The following is a 14,484-nucleotide window of genomic DNA, read 5'->3' as shown; positions in this document are numbered from 1 at the left end:
ATTTAGGGTGAATGGGGAAGAGTTTGATTGCAATTCTATCTGTGACATGTACCATGAATGCTAATGATGTTGAAATATAAAACTTCCATTAGCTTCCACAAACAACAGAGACTATCAAACATAAAAGAGCTAAAAATTTTTTATTTTTTTAACATATTTGACAATAAGGACCAAGTTCACTGAATCACATAATAATAATAATAATACCCAATTTTTATAAAGCGCTTTTCCCAGAATGGCCCAAAGCGCGTTACAGCATATTATTACCCCGGTCATTGGATTCATTTCAATCCCGCACGAAAAGTGCACAATTTCCACTCCCTGGGGAGCATTCCTTGCATTCATCGCAGCCTCATTATGGCGCTGGCAAAATCAAACATACAATATCTTTCGCATCCTACCGGGATTCTACATAGTATTAAAGAATGCTAATTCCACATGTTCAAGGAGAAATTAATCGCTGTTTCACTTGACAATGAGGAGAAAATGAGAATATTTCATATTTCACGTAATAAAATACAAAAGAAATAGTGAGTGGATGACGTGCAGTCTCCTCATTTGCATACCAACCAGGGTGTGCATGTAACTGTTTTGAAAAATTAAGCGAAACTTTAAAATGCTATAACTTTCTTATTCTACATCCGATTTTGATGAAATTTTTACTGTTATGCTTGTTGGATTTTTCTCTTTTTTTTCAAATCAACTTTTTGTTGGGGTGGACTTGTCCTTTAAGGCTTTGGATTAGTCTTATGCTAGCGGCTTCATATCATAGATTTTTATCTTTTATAGGTTCAAGATGACTGAAAATATATTAAATGTACGTATGAAATCACTCGTGAAAAAAAATTATAATGAAACCGTCTTTAAGTCAGGGTGAACTTCCCAAATATTTTCAAGCTACTAGGGGCCAATTGCACAATAGGGTCTTTGAAAGGACCGTCATCAATTTATTATGATACACCATATGAAATGCCTTTGTATAAAAATTACCTGCAAACATATTTCAATCGTCTATTAAAGTGAAAAAAAATCATTGTTTATATAAAATAATGTAAGATCTTTTAAAATTACTTAAAAATCAATTTAAAAACTAGCTAGCAAATATTATTTGTTTATCATAAATTTTATAAATGTGCCTTACAAGGCACATCATAATAAATGGCTACACAAAACAGTCTTTGGAAAGACCCTTTTATGCAATTGACCCCACGTTCCTAACAAAAGACATGATATGGGATTTCTTCAGCAATTAACTCATGGTATCAATCTGGCTGCTATGGATCAACAGGATTGTGTAAGAGAATCATATTAACTTACCTGACTGAGATGAAGCAACCTCCTCTTCTGTTTCAGGGACACTTTGAAAATCATTCTTGCTCCTTTTAGCTTCTTGACTTGCACTCAGATGCCTGGAACGCTTGGTACCAACCTGTGTGCCCTCCTCTTCTCTCTGACTCACATCTGCAGAAGGATCCCTAGAATACCTTCTCTTAGACAGCCTTGTCATACGCCTTCCAGGACTAGGGCTTTTGGACTCTGCTAACGCGGTTTCAGCAGTCTCTTCATGCTTTTCTTGCGATGCTGGCATAGCAGTGTCAACATTCAAAGGTACATTCTTCGAGGGATATTCATTTTTTACTTCAGATTCTACCGCAGCAGAGGGCTCTGCAGAGAATTTCTTGGCAGGATTCTCATTTTTGCTGGTACCATGTCTCTTTGTTGACAGTCTTGTTGTACGTCTGCTGCTAGGACTATGTTTCTCCTGGACTGGAGCAGTCTCCTCTTCAGTTCTTTCTGCAGCAGCTATAGCTGCAGATGGGCTGGTATTCTCCACTTGTGGCTTGTCATCAATGTTTTGCTTTAGGTTTTTCTTGAGTTTTGCATTTTCTTCCTTTAACTCAGTCATTTTTTTGCATGCCAGTTGGAGCTTGAGTTTGAAATCTTCTGCTTTCCTTTGGTCTTGTTTAGAGGTCCTGCTAATTTTCATGAACTCTTTCCTGGTGAATTCCAGCTCTTCTTCTTTCTCTTTGAGCTCTTCTTTAAGTTCTTCAAGTTCAGAACCTTCGTCACCGCTATTTGAGTTTGCATCACTGCCGACCTTAGCCTCCAGCTCTGAGTTGGATTTGCGGAGGTCCTCAAAGTCTTTTTGCAACTTCTTTAAGTTTGTCATTGACAATTTGAGTTTTCCCTGGTAGGATTCATTGTCTGCTTTCAGTTCTTTGATTTGTTTCTCAAATTCAGTTTTCATTTTTGTAGAATTAGCGCCTACAGCAGCCTTGGATTCCTGATAAATAAAAAATTTAAAAAGATTTTTTTTTCTATGTGTTACCTGGTTATACCGACAACTGTCTGATTGTGGTAATAAAATGATTTGTATAAAAGGAAAATTAGGAAAACAGAATGATCAGGTTTGAAAGGGATCTGACATGGAATATGAAAGTAGGTTTCCCACTGTTTTGTGCATATGTCATTATCAGGAATATTTTGCTTTGTCTGAAGCACAAATATATACATATAGCATGTTGTTACATCCCCCCCAAAAAAGAATTATAGTTCTGAAAGCTTGAAAAAAGATGAAAAATTTAAGCCATTAAGTGTATTGAAGGAGGAATTATCCCTACCATACACCACAATTAATCACCAACATGCATGAGACAAAATTTAAATTCTTTACACTTATAGTGATAAGAAGTCCTTTACAAATTGATGAATTTCTTATTTTCACCTATTTCATTTTCTGAATTATCTGTTTTCATTTGAAATAATTTTGAATAGGTTTCCCTTCTGAAAACTAACAAATTTGGTAATACTACCTTTAGATATCATGAAATAAAAGTTGAGAATTCACTACTTATTTCAGATTAAAACGATAACAAGTTTTAGGTAATATCTATTTCTAGAAAGGAAACAAACATTTGTTGAATTAAGTAAATTCAAGACCAAAATTATAATGTTAAAAACTTCTTATTTATCAAGGTGGAAGGCTTGAAGCTTATAATTCACTTCTAGCTATCTACTCTTTTGCAATTTTTTTCTTCAAAGATATTGTTTTAACTCACCTCTTGGAGTTTGGCAAGATTCCTAAGGGCACCGTCCTTCTCTTCTTTCTCGTCTGCCAGCTCGCCTCTCAATTCATTGCAGTTATTTTCCAGCTTCTTGATCTCTGCTCGAAGGCTATCATTAGATGAAGCCTCCTGCTCTAACTTCTTCAGCTTCAGGGCTAAGTTCTTGACAGTCTGATCCGACTTCTCAGCAAGGAGCTTGAGTTCTTCACATTCTGCTTTCAAGCAATTCACCTCCTCTTCCTGAAATAAAGATGATGAAATAAACATGTTCAAAAGACAAATTTCATAGAAACACAACCTAATAAGTTGCTTACAAGAAAATGATCAGAGAGAGAGGGGGACTGCATCAAGCCTAAAATAAAAATGAAAAAATCTGAATATGAGATTATCTGTGGTCACTTGTTACACTGGATTGGATGAGAATAAAGGAGATATCTTACATATTTTTTGCACATCTGAGAAGACTGATCAAGTTGTGTTGTCAGGTCATCAACAGTTGACCTGAATTCCAGTAAAGATGATTCTAGGTTTCTGGTTTGTTCCGTCTTTGCTTTATTCTCTACACGGGCTTCTTCCAAGCCATTCTCCAGGGTTTCTAAAGTCTTTGCATGCTGCAGGTTGAAGCAAAAAAAAATAATAATATTCTAGTCACAACCAAACAGTATTTTTCATATGAAAACTTTTGAAACAACAAGAACCAGCAATTAAGTAATTTTCATTAATGATTTTTGTCACAAACTAAATAACTCAATAAAGGTAACAATTTTATACAGGCAATTATGATGAGATATTTTTACATAAGGATTTCCATATCAGAAAAACAACAACCAGATAATTGCCCTATTCATTATGCAAAACTATGACTTTCATGCTATTACTTAATCAAAGTTGTCAGAAATAATGACAATGTTAATGATGGTGATGATGATGATGATAGTGACAATGATGGTGATGATGAGGAGGCATGATGATGGAAAGGGGATAAGATGATAAAGAAGAAAATAAAAAGAGAAGGAATATGAGGTGAAGGAAAGATATAGAAAGACAAATAAAGTGCATCCACAAAATCAAGAACAGATGACAAACCAAGGAGAGTCATATTTCCAAAGTTGGAAAACAAAGGTATCCATTACATACTTGTTTCTTCAGATCTTCTATCTTTGCCAATCCATCTTCTTCTGCTGTTTGAAGCTTCTGCTCATAAGCTTCTGTCTCCATTGTCAAATCTCTTTGGGCTTTCTTCAGGTCACTGTACATCTGTTGCAACTGCTTCTCGACATCCTGCTTCTCACTGACTAGTGCTTCCATCTCCAACTGGAAAGAAAAACAAATAAACAAGGTTTGTTTTTTTTTGTTTTTTTTATTGATTGGCCGATATGGCCTTTTATTTGCATCCAAGATAAAATCATACATTTAACATGATAAAACAATATTTACAAATATCTTAAAGAGGCAAAGGGATAAAAAAGCAAAATACAATTTTAGAGATACCAATGGAAAAAAAAAAAACCTTCAGGGAACTGACAAACATAGCAAGTTGAAAACTGTCTGCATAAATTTTCAGCTGGTTGATTATAAACTGATACTTGGAATGAACTGACGTAGGAGAAATCACTCCTCTAAATAAATTACACATCTTTCATTGATACTTTGATATTTAAAAAATTCCAAGACTTTTCTCGACTTTCCAGAGCAGGGGCCTATTGCAGAAAGAATTGCATTTAAATGCAAGTCATAAATCAAGCGCAAGCCCTAAATAAAATGTGTGCCGTTGAAAGTCAAGTACATTACTCTTATGAATAAAGTGTTTTGTATCAGCACATTGATGGAGCTACGAAGCTGATCTGAATTGCATGCAAGGACAGACCAAGTATGATTTTATTAATTATAAAAAAAGTCAAATTCCCTCATCTGTATCAGTCATCACAGTATTCATCCTTGTAAATGCAGAATAATGCAAATGACTGAAGGAGCTAAAATGCTTTAAAAAGAAATCATATTCACCTTCTTGCTCTCTCCATCTTCCAAAGCAGCTGCCAGCTTCCATTCAACCTCCCTGACAGCTTGCTCATGCATGCCCTTGGAACTTTCCATATCCTGGATACTCTTCTGGAGTGTTTCAACGATCTTGGTCTTCTCTTCAATCTCCGGTTTTAACTGGGATGACTCGGTCTCCAAGAAGGCATGTGTCTCCAGCAGGTTATTGTATTTCTCCTCCATTGTAGAGAGCTCAGTTTCCAGGTCCTTGATCCTGTTCTCTAGGTCAGAGCCTCTGGTTTGCTGGCTCTGAATCTCTGCGGCCAGAGACATTTCTGCATCCGCAAGCTGGTCCTTCTCAGACTCCAGGCTGTCAATCTGGCTCTGAAGGTTAGTATTTCTTTCATTAAGGATGTTAACCTCTTGGGAGTAACTTTCTATCCTGACTGTTGATTCTTTAACCTCCTGACTCATGCTCTTCATCTCCTCTTTCAAACCTTTTATAATCTCTTCCTTCTCTTCTGCACTATGCTCAGCAACTTCCCTATCTTCTTGCTCCTTCTTAATCATATCTTCCTGTTTGGCCAAATTCTTCTCCAAATTCACCTTCTCTTCCTTTTCCTTGGTGATGTTTATCAGCAGAAGCTCATATTCCTCTCTAGCTTCTGACAACTCTGAGGCATACATAGCCAGTTTGTTATCTACACTGTCTTTGTCCTTGCTCATCTCATCTTCAAGAGTTGCAAGACTTTTCTCAACATCGCTCTTGAGTTGTTCTACTTGGTTTAGTTTTTCTTCTGTTTTCTTAAGCTCATTTTGCAGCTCACACTTGTCAGCTTGAAGAACTTCCTCAGTGGACTTGCTCTCTTCCAGCTTGGCCTCAGCAGTGTCAATTTCTGACCGAAGACGTTTAATTTCATCCTGGGACAGCACGAGCTCATTCTTAGCCTCCGCAACTTCCTGGTCTTTGGCACTGATTTCATCCTTGAGGTCACCGATTTCATTACAGAGCTGATCAAACTCGGATTTGCTAGCCTCATCCATCTGAAGTTTCTCTGATTCATTGCTGCTGAGCTGCATCTGAAGGAACTCGAGCTCTTTCTTCAAAGCATCATTCCTGGCCTGGAGGGAGTCCATATCTTGCACCATGTCTCCAGTTTCGACTAACAGCTTTTCTGTCTGATCGTGGAGAGCCTCATTTTCTTCCCTAAGTACAGCTATCTCATTGTCCTTCTCAGCAATTTTAGTCAAGGTTTCCATCCCATCTTGTTCCATGTTTTCCATATCTTTAGCTTTCTTCTCAATCTGCCCTTCTAAATCTGTAATATCTTTCTTCAGTACTGTCATCTGGCCATTTTGGCTCTCAACAATTTCTTGAAGTTCAGTAACCTGAGATTCAAGCAGGTTTTTCTCTGTAGAGTATGCCATGATCTTTTCATTCAATTGATAATTTTCTTCAGCAGATCTGTTTAGATTTTCTTCTAAGTCAGTTAATTTGTGCTTCCATTCTGATAGTTGTGCCATTGTGGTTTCTATATTTTCATTCTTTTCTATCAAATCTTTTTCATAATGATGAATCTTTTCTTCTAAGTTTGAGATGACATCTTTTAGCTCTTGATTTGCTGTTTCCATCGAGGCGAGATTATTGGCAAGATTTTTATTTTCCGATATTTGCATATCTTTTTGTTGACGCTCCACAGAGAAGTCTTCCTCAAGCTTATTTTCCACAGCTTTCAGCTCATTCTGCAGAGATGAGACCATATCTTTGTTGACTATTAATTCCTCTTCCAGCATTCTTTTGCTGCTTTTTACTGCTTCCAATTTTTGCTTCAGATCTTCAACATCACTACTCAAAGCTGTGTCATTTTCTTTCAGTTGTTGCACTTGCTTTTGTGCATTCATAACTTCCTCTTCCAACAAACTGATTTTGTCTTTATATTGCAGTGCATCTTCCTCAAGGGCTGAGTTTTGTATCTGTATGAAAACTTTATCACTCTCTACCATCTCTTCTCTTGACTTGATAGCTTCTAATTCAGACTGAGCTGAACGCAATTCATACTCTGCTTCTTCCTTTGTTTGCTTGACATCTGCCAACTGTGTCTGCAAATCAGTAAGCCTGGAATTGAGGACTTCCTTCTCTGTTTCCAAGGTGTTCACCTTTGATTGCAACTCTTCCTTTTCAAGGGTTAACGATCCTTCATCCCTTGTGTGTGTCATCTTGAGATTTAGTAGCTCTTCCTCAGTAGTCTTCTTAGAAGTCTCAAGATCATGAAGCTTTCCTACAGAAGATTCCAAATCATGTTCAAGTTTTGTCGATCTGTCTTTCTGAATTTGCAGCTGATGTTCCAGTTCAGCACGGACTTCGCTGAAATCTTTATCTGCTTTCATGATGGAATCGTGGCTTTCTCTCAATTCAGCTTGCAGGAGATCAATGCGACTTGCGGCGGCATGTACCTTTGCATCTGATTCTTTGCAAAGCTGCTCAGCTTTCTCAGCAGTCAGTTGATGACATTCTATCAAAGCCTCGGCCTCAGTGATGTCAGCTTGAAGTTTGATAATCTTTCCATTGCTGTCTTGCAGCTCACTTTCCAGGTTATCTACCTTTTTTTCCTGATCTGACAGAAGCTTCTGGAGTCTCTCGTGTTCAGCTGCAATTTTTTCAGCCTCAACTTCTACGAGATGTGCATTCTCTTCTCGGAGAGTCTCAAGCTGTTTCTGGAGCAATTCTAATTCAGTAGTGTGGGCTTCCTTCAATTTAGACATAGCATCATCCTGTTCTGCAATAGACTCCAAGAAGATAACCTTTTCACTGTCCCTTGATTCCTCAAGTGCCAGTATTCTCTGCTGATGAGTCTCGACAGCTTCTTCCTTCGATGCAACTTGCCTCTCTAGGTCTCTCACAACAACTTCTTTCTCTGCTTGTTCAATTTTCAATTTTTCTTCCAGTTTTTCCAATTTACCATCCTGGGCTTCCAAACGCACTTGTAAGTCTTCAACAGTATTGTTGATTCTGTCACAGTTAGCACTCTTCTCAGAAAGGGTATCTCTTAACTCCAGATTTTCCTTCTTCAAATCTGTGATTTCTTGTTGAAGTCTGTTCTCAACAGCATGCGAGTGATCTATTCCTTTCTGAGCAAGTTCTCTGCTCTCTTCAAGTTCTGAAACAAGGTGACATTTTTCTCCATCTAGCCCTGATACTTTCAGCTCCAGCTCAACATGTGTAGCCTTTGCCTGTAAAAGTTCACTCCTTGTCTCCTCCAATGAGGACTTAACATTTTCAAGCTCATATGCCTGCCTTTGGAACTCATTTTGCCTTTCATCGAGTTCTGAAGACAACTGATGAATTTGTCCATTCAGTCCTAGAACCTTCATGTCAGATTCTGTCACTGCTATGCTGGTGTCATCAAGTTCATTCTTCAGTTTCACCATAGCTTCTTCTGTTGTTTGCTTGTAGAGGGCATGCTTTTCATTCTGAGTTGCCATCTCAGCATTTTTATCTTCAAGCTCATCTTTTAGCTTCATGATCTCTTCATCCCTTAACTCTCTAACCTCCCTGACATCCGTCAATTCATCTCTCAGCTTACTCAACTCGTGCTCCTTTGATGCTAGTTCCGAATGCATGTTTCTCTGGCTGTTTGAAAGACCTTCTTCAACCTCATCCAATTCTATCTGCATCCTTTCAATCTCTGCTTCCTTGTCACTCAGATGTTGCTCCAAATCACAGATCTTATTACCCTGTTCATCCAAGTGTCTTTTCTGTGTTTCCATCTTCAGAGTAAGAACTTCAACAGTCTTTTCCAAGTCTGCTTTCCTTTCTACCAGGGAGGCCTTTTCTTGGTTTATTTCCTCAAGAGCTGTTGTTGTTTCTTTGAGAGTATCTTGCAACACTTCCATACTATTTTCTAAGTAACTTGTATTGCCTTTCAGTTCTTGAACTTGCAACATCAGATTCTCTCTTTCTGTATCAGCCTCCTTCTGCACCTCTTCCTTGCTGCTTTTGACAGAGAGCAACTCAGACTGGATCGAATCAAGAGTATCTTGATTTGCAAGGAGAGATTTTTCCTGATCTGAGATAGTTTGCCTGAGGTTCCTAACCATCTCATCAGCATTTCTCTCCTTTTCTGCCAATGCTACTTTCATTTCATCAACAGTCTGCTGTAGAGTGTGTTGTAGACTTTCAGAAGAGGCTGTCACATCTGATGAGAGGAAACAAAAGAAAGAGAAAAATCCTGATAAAATTTCATATCTTATATCACACAACTAAATCAATGGAAGAAAGTAAACTCTGTCTCCACTGGAAAGAAGAGTTGATCAGGTGAGCGTTGAAAGGATTTGTTGGATGTTTTATCTGACAAAGTCTGTTTTAATCAACAGATTCCATAGTAACATTATTTCTAAGCCAAATGAAAATAAAAGAAAGTTGTTAGGTCTGATGAACTGTTGGATGAAAAATATGATGAAATGCTACCCAGATTGTTAGTAAATAACAAAAGAAGTAGTTTTTTGCTGATGTGGTTTAAGGTAAACCATGTGGACTGTTATAGAAACAGTGGATAGGAGAGAAGAAGTGGAAAGGCGAGAAAGTGGAGATTTGAGAATAGAGTATTCTTTCTTGAAAATAGTCCTGAAAAGGACTGTAAACCAGAAGGAATGTTGAGTGAGAACAGCTTGAGTAGTAGAGCTGATGAGGAGATGCTGGCTTGACTCGCCGACTCAAGCCAGCATCTCCTCATCAGCTCTACTACTCAAGCTGTTCTCACTCAACATTCCTTCTGGTTTACAGTCCTTTTCAGGACTATTTTCAAGAAAGAATACTCTATTCTCAAATCTCCACTTTCTCGCCTATCCACTTCTTCTCTCCTTCTATCCACTGTTTCTATAACACTCCACATGGTGTACCGTAAACCACATCAGCAATTGTACATGCCACCATGCAAACCTTCAAACAACATCTGAAGTAGTTTTTGTTCAATACCAAAAGATATCCATTTTCATCCAATAATAGCTTTGTATTACGCCTCTATTTACAAGATTTTATCGTTGTAGAAACAATAAATTTTTTTAAAACCATATACATCGGTAACAATTCTTTTAACCCTATCTAGGCAGGGGGGGGGGGCCTCGGAGACCTCCCCCTCAACGAGTCGTGCGATATTTTCACCGCGCAAAATTTTTTTACCGTGCCGCTCGCTGACTTTTTACTTTCAAGTCTTGCGCAACTTTTGAGACCAATTTTGCGTCACCCGGGTACATGGTTCCGAAGTTACGCAAAAACATGATTTCGTGTACAAAGTCAATGTAAATTGTGTTTTCAACCAAAAATCATAAATGTATGATTATTTTTAGTTTTGCTGGCCTAAATGTATGTATTTTATGCTGTTTATGATCTTAGAATATTCCCCAACGAATTTCATTGAAAACAATAAAAAACAAAAGGTCCAAAAAACAAAGAAATACATAAGAAATTGTAAAAACAATATAATACATAAGAAATTGATCTGATATCACAATTTTTCATGTACACTTGCTAAGAACATCACAAAGAGTTTCTATGCCAAAAATTAGAACATTTGGAGCTTTATTTCTGGAGTTAGAGGAAAAAGTATGATTTCGCATACTAATTACGCATAAATTAGCATAATTATGTAATAATGATTTGCATGAAATAAATTACTGTAACATTTTGTAGATTATATCATAGACAACCTGTGTGCCAATTTTCGGCGCGATCATGCGGTCAACGGCCGAGATCTCAAGGGGGGGCCTGGGAGGCCACCCCCCCCGGCCATATGAACTCCCAAAATACCCCAGCCTAGATAGGGTTAAAAGATCTATTAAAAAAAAGGGAAATAGATCTTGACTTACCTGTGAGTCTTCCATTTTCCTGTTTCAATGAATCCAAAGCCTGAGTGAGTCCAGCTATTTCTTCTTGTCTCGCTCTCAAGAGATCAGCACTCTTTTCATTCTCCGAGTCAGCTACTGAGAGCTTGCCCTCAACATCTGAGAGGCTATTCTGCAGTGAGGAAATCTGTTCATTGGTGGCATTCTTCAGTGCTTCAAGCTCCTTGTAAAGTTCTGCTGCCTCAGATTCTTTCTTCATGAGGACATCCTGCAATTTTTCATGCTCAGTGTGAGCAGATGAGACACTGTTCTCAAGCTCCCTGACCTTCGACTCCATATCTTTCTCCCTATTATCTATGAGGTTATTCTCCTGCTTCAAAGCGTCCAATTCCTGGGTAAGTCCGGCTATTTCTTCTTGTCTTGCTCTCAAGAGATCAGCACTCTTTTCATTCTCCTTGTTTGCTATTGAGAGCTTGTCCTCAACATCTGAGAGGCTTTTCTGCAGCATGGAAATCTGTTCATTGGTGGCATCCTTTAGTGCTTCAAACTCTTTACAAAGTTCTGCTGCCTCAGATTCTTTCTTCATGAGGACATCCTGCAATTTTTCATGCTCAGTGTGAGCAGATGAGACACTGTCCTCAAGCTCCCTGACCTTCAACACCATGTCTTTCTCCCTATTATCTATCAAATTATTTTCCTGCTTCAATGCGTCCAATGCCTCGGTAAGTCCAGCTATTTCTTCTTGTCTTGCACTCAAGAGATCTGCACTCTTTTCATTCTCCAATTCAGCTATTGAGAGCTTACCCTCAACATTTGAGAGGCTATTCTGCAGTGAGGAAATCTGCTCATCAGTGGCATCCTTCAGTGCTTCCAACTCCTGACAAAGTTCTGCTGCCTCTGATTCTTTCTTCATGAGGACACCCTGCAATTTTTCATGTTCGGTGTGAGCAGATGAGACATTGTTCTCGAGTTCCCTGACCTTCAACTCCATTTCTTTCTGCCTATTATCTATCATATTATTTTCCTGCTTCAATGCATCCAATGCCTGGGTAAGCCCAGTTATTTCTTCTTGTCTTGTATTCAAGAGATCTGTACTCTTTTCATTCTCCAATTCAGCTATTGAGAGCTTACCCTCAATAATTACGAGGCTATTCTGCAGTGAGGAAATCTGTTCATATGTATTGTTCTTCAGTGCTTCCAACTCCTTACAAAGTTCTGCTGCCTCTGACTCTTTCTTCAAGAGGACATCCTGCAATTTTTCATGTTCAATGTGAGCAGATGAGACATTGTTCTCGAGCTCCCTGATCTTCAATTCCATCTCCTTCTCCCTATTATCGATGAGATTATGTAGCTCATCCAGCTCACGACTCTGGTGCTCCAGCGTAGATTCTTTCGTCTTCATGAGCTCCTTGACATCATCGTGCTGATGGCAAAGCTCAGCATGCTTCATCTCAAGCTCTTTGAAACTCTCCATGTTAGCATTCACAGTTACTCTCATTTGTCCAAGCTCTTGCTCAGATGATTCTACCCTGGTAGCCAGCTGACTCAGTTCTGCTTCTTTCTGTTCAATGACCTTTTCCTGTTGCTCAAACTTCATGGAAAACTCCTCACTGCATCTGGTTGACTCCTCAAGACTCTTCTCCAAGTCACGTGCAGTTGAATCAATCTGCTTCTGCAAGTCACCGAGTTCCTTCTCCAAACGAAGCACTTCATCACCTCTTGTTTTGAGTAAACCTTGTCTCTCTTCCATGTCCATCTCAAGCAATTTAAGCTTTTCGTTTGCTGACTCCTTTTCTTCTTGAAGTTTGGAAGCCCCTTCAGCAAGGATGACAACATCCTGCTCAAGGCTATTTATCTTGGCTTCAAGGGTTGCAATCTCTTCATCTTTCTTGGAGGAACTACTTGATGCTTGTTCAACCTTCTCTGAAAGTTGGCAATTTGAAGCTTCAAGTTCTTGAATCTGCTTCTCGAAAGATGTTGTTTGTTTCTGAAGCAATATTTGAACCTTATCCAGCTCGGCTTGGGTGGATTCTACCTCATCTTTACTTGCGTTGAGCTGTTCTGTGGCAACTTCCATCTGTTCCTTCAGAAGACCAGTTGTCTTTTCCAACTCAGAAATGGATTTCATGTTCCTCTCATCGCTCGAAGAGAGCTCATTTAGCTTCTTCTCACTTGCTACCAGCTGCTGAAGTAAATCCTCTACTTCCCCTGTTCTTTGCCTCTCCAAATTGCTGAGCCTGTTCATTACTCTCCTTGAGATTCCTAACTTCTTCTTGAAGCTTCGTAACTTCCTCAGTTGAATGATCAAACTGTGATGCAAGATCTTGAAGTTCTGCATCTTTTTCTTCTTTTTCATTGCGGAGCTTATCCAACTTTTCTTTAAGACCCTCCAGAGTAGCTGAAAGTGAAATAGAACAAAGAGTAAATTGAAAGTACACTATACACATATAAAAGTACAATATGCACCCAAAAGAACACTCTACACATATGTTTCAATATTCATTTCAAATGTGCATAATTACTTGAACTGTTCAGTTGAAAAATCTTGGAACCATAGAATCTGATCAACTCAAGAGAAATTAAACTTTAGTGAATATTTTGACTTCTGGAAAGATGTAATGGCCAAGTCCATCCGAACAAGCTAATTTGGTAAATACAGAAAATTAAAACAGAAAAATTAAAACAAGCAGAATACTAAAAACTACATGGAAATCAGATGTAAAATATGAAAGTTACAAATTTTAAGTTTTGCATGATATGCAAATATTAATTTTTTTCTTGCTTGAAACAGGTAAAAGAACGACATTAAGGCACCATTCTAAGTGAGCGCCCGCTGATTATTTGATTTCAATTCTATGATTCTTCGCTCTTTGCCTTAACCCTGAGATAGTACTCTACCTCCATCAGGGTAATTGCAATTAGCAAACAAACAGAACAAATGTGTCTGCACCAATATAATCCAAGCATGAAAATTTAGAACTCCTACTCGGTAATTTTATTTCCATACTCTGACTAGGCTGATTATTTTTTGGGGGGGAATTTTAATATCATAAGTGAAAGTTTTAAAGGAAATTCAAATTCTGAGTCTGGTTGATTTTCAGGCTATGGTGGCCCCGGCCTTTCTGTTCTCTGTTTATTTCACAAGTCCAAATGGCATCAGTAAAAAAATAATAATAAAAAAATAAGTAAAAAAAACATTTTGACTCAAGCCTAATTCTAGCCAACATTATTCAGAATTTATAAAGTGAAGTTTGGTGAATAACCATTTAATCATCAACTTCACAAATCAATGACAACGAAATTAGATCCTGAGTAAGCAAGGATTGATAAGGAGTGGGGAGGCAATCAGCAAGAGGCACATATGCATATTGCTTTGAATCTTAGCATCCAAGAAAGTAAGTAAACAAATGACAGGGGGAAAAAATGAATAAGTAGGTGCATTTGAAATCTTACTTTGAAACTGCTTTTCATTGTCTTCCAGTGTATCACCTACACTCTCCAGGTCTTCCTGAAGACAGCAGAGTTGTGCTTCCTTCTGCGCTAACTGCTGGGTCACCTCTTTCAGATTGTTTGTTGCAGTCCTGAAATAATGGAATTAAAT

The 14,484-nt window shown here is 38.2% G+C and overlaps 1 protein-coding gene across 1 annotated transcript in view; it reads right to left on the bottom strand.

Annotated features, from left to right (window-relative positions):
• LOC121418947 (centromere protein F-like) overlaps window positions 1-14,484 on the bottom strand; it is a 31,735-nt gene that overhangs the window by 2,746 nt on the left and 14,505 nt on the right. Inside the window, 8 exon segments of the mRNA XM_041613180.1 lie at window positions 1,318-2,284; window positions 3,060-3,305; window positions 3,506-3,676; window positions 4,203-4,379; window positions 5,070-9,238; window positions 10,908-13,089; window positions 13,091-13,281; window positions 14,337-14,464. Coding sequence (XP_041469114.1) covers window positions 1,318-2,284; window positions 3,060-3,305; window positions 3,506-3,676; window positions 4,203-4,379; window positions 5,070-9,238; window positions 10,908-13,089; window positions 13,091-13,281; window positions 14,337-14,464 — 8,231 coding nt within the window.

The sequence above is a fragment of the Lytechinus variegatus genome, chromosome 7 (genome assembly GCF_018143015.1).
Source record: "Lytechinus variegatus isolate NC3 chromosome 7, Lvar_3.0, whole genome shotgun sequence".
NCBI lineage: Eukaryota > Metazoa > Echinodermata > Echinoidea > Temnopleuroida > Toxopneustidae > Lytechinus > Lytechinus variegatus.
Note: the sequence above shows the minus strand (reverse complement) of the source record. Positions and strands in the feature narration are given on the sequence as shown.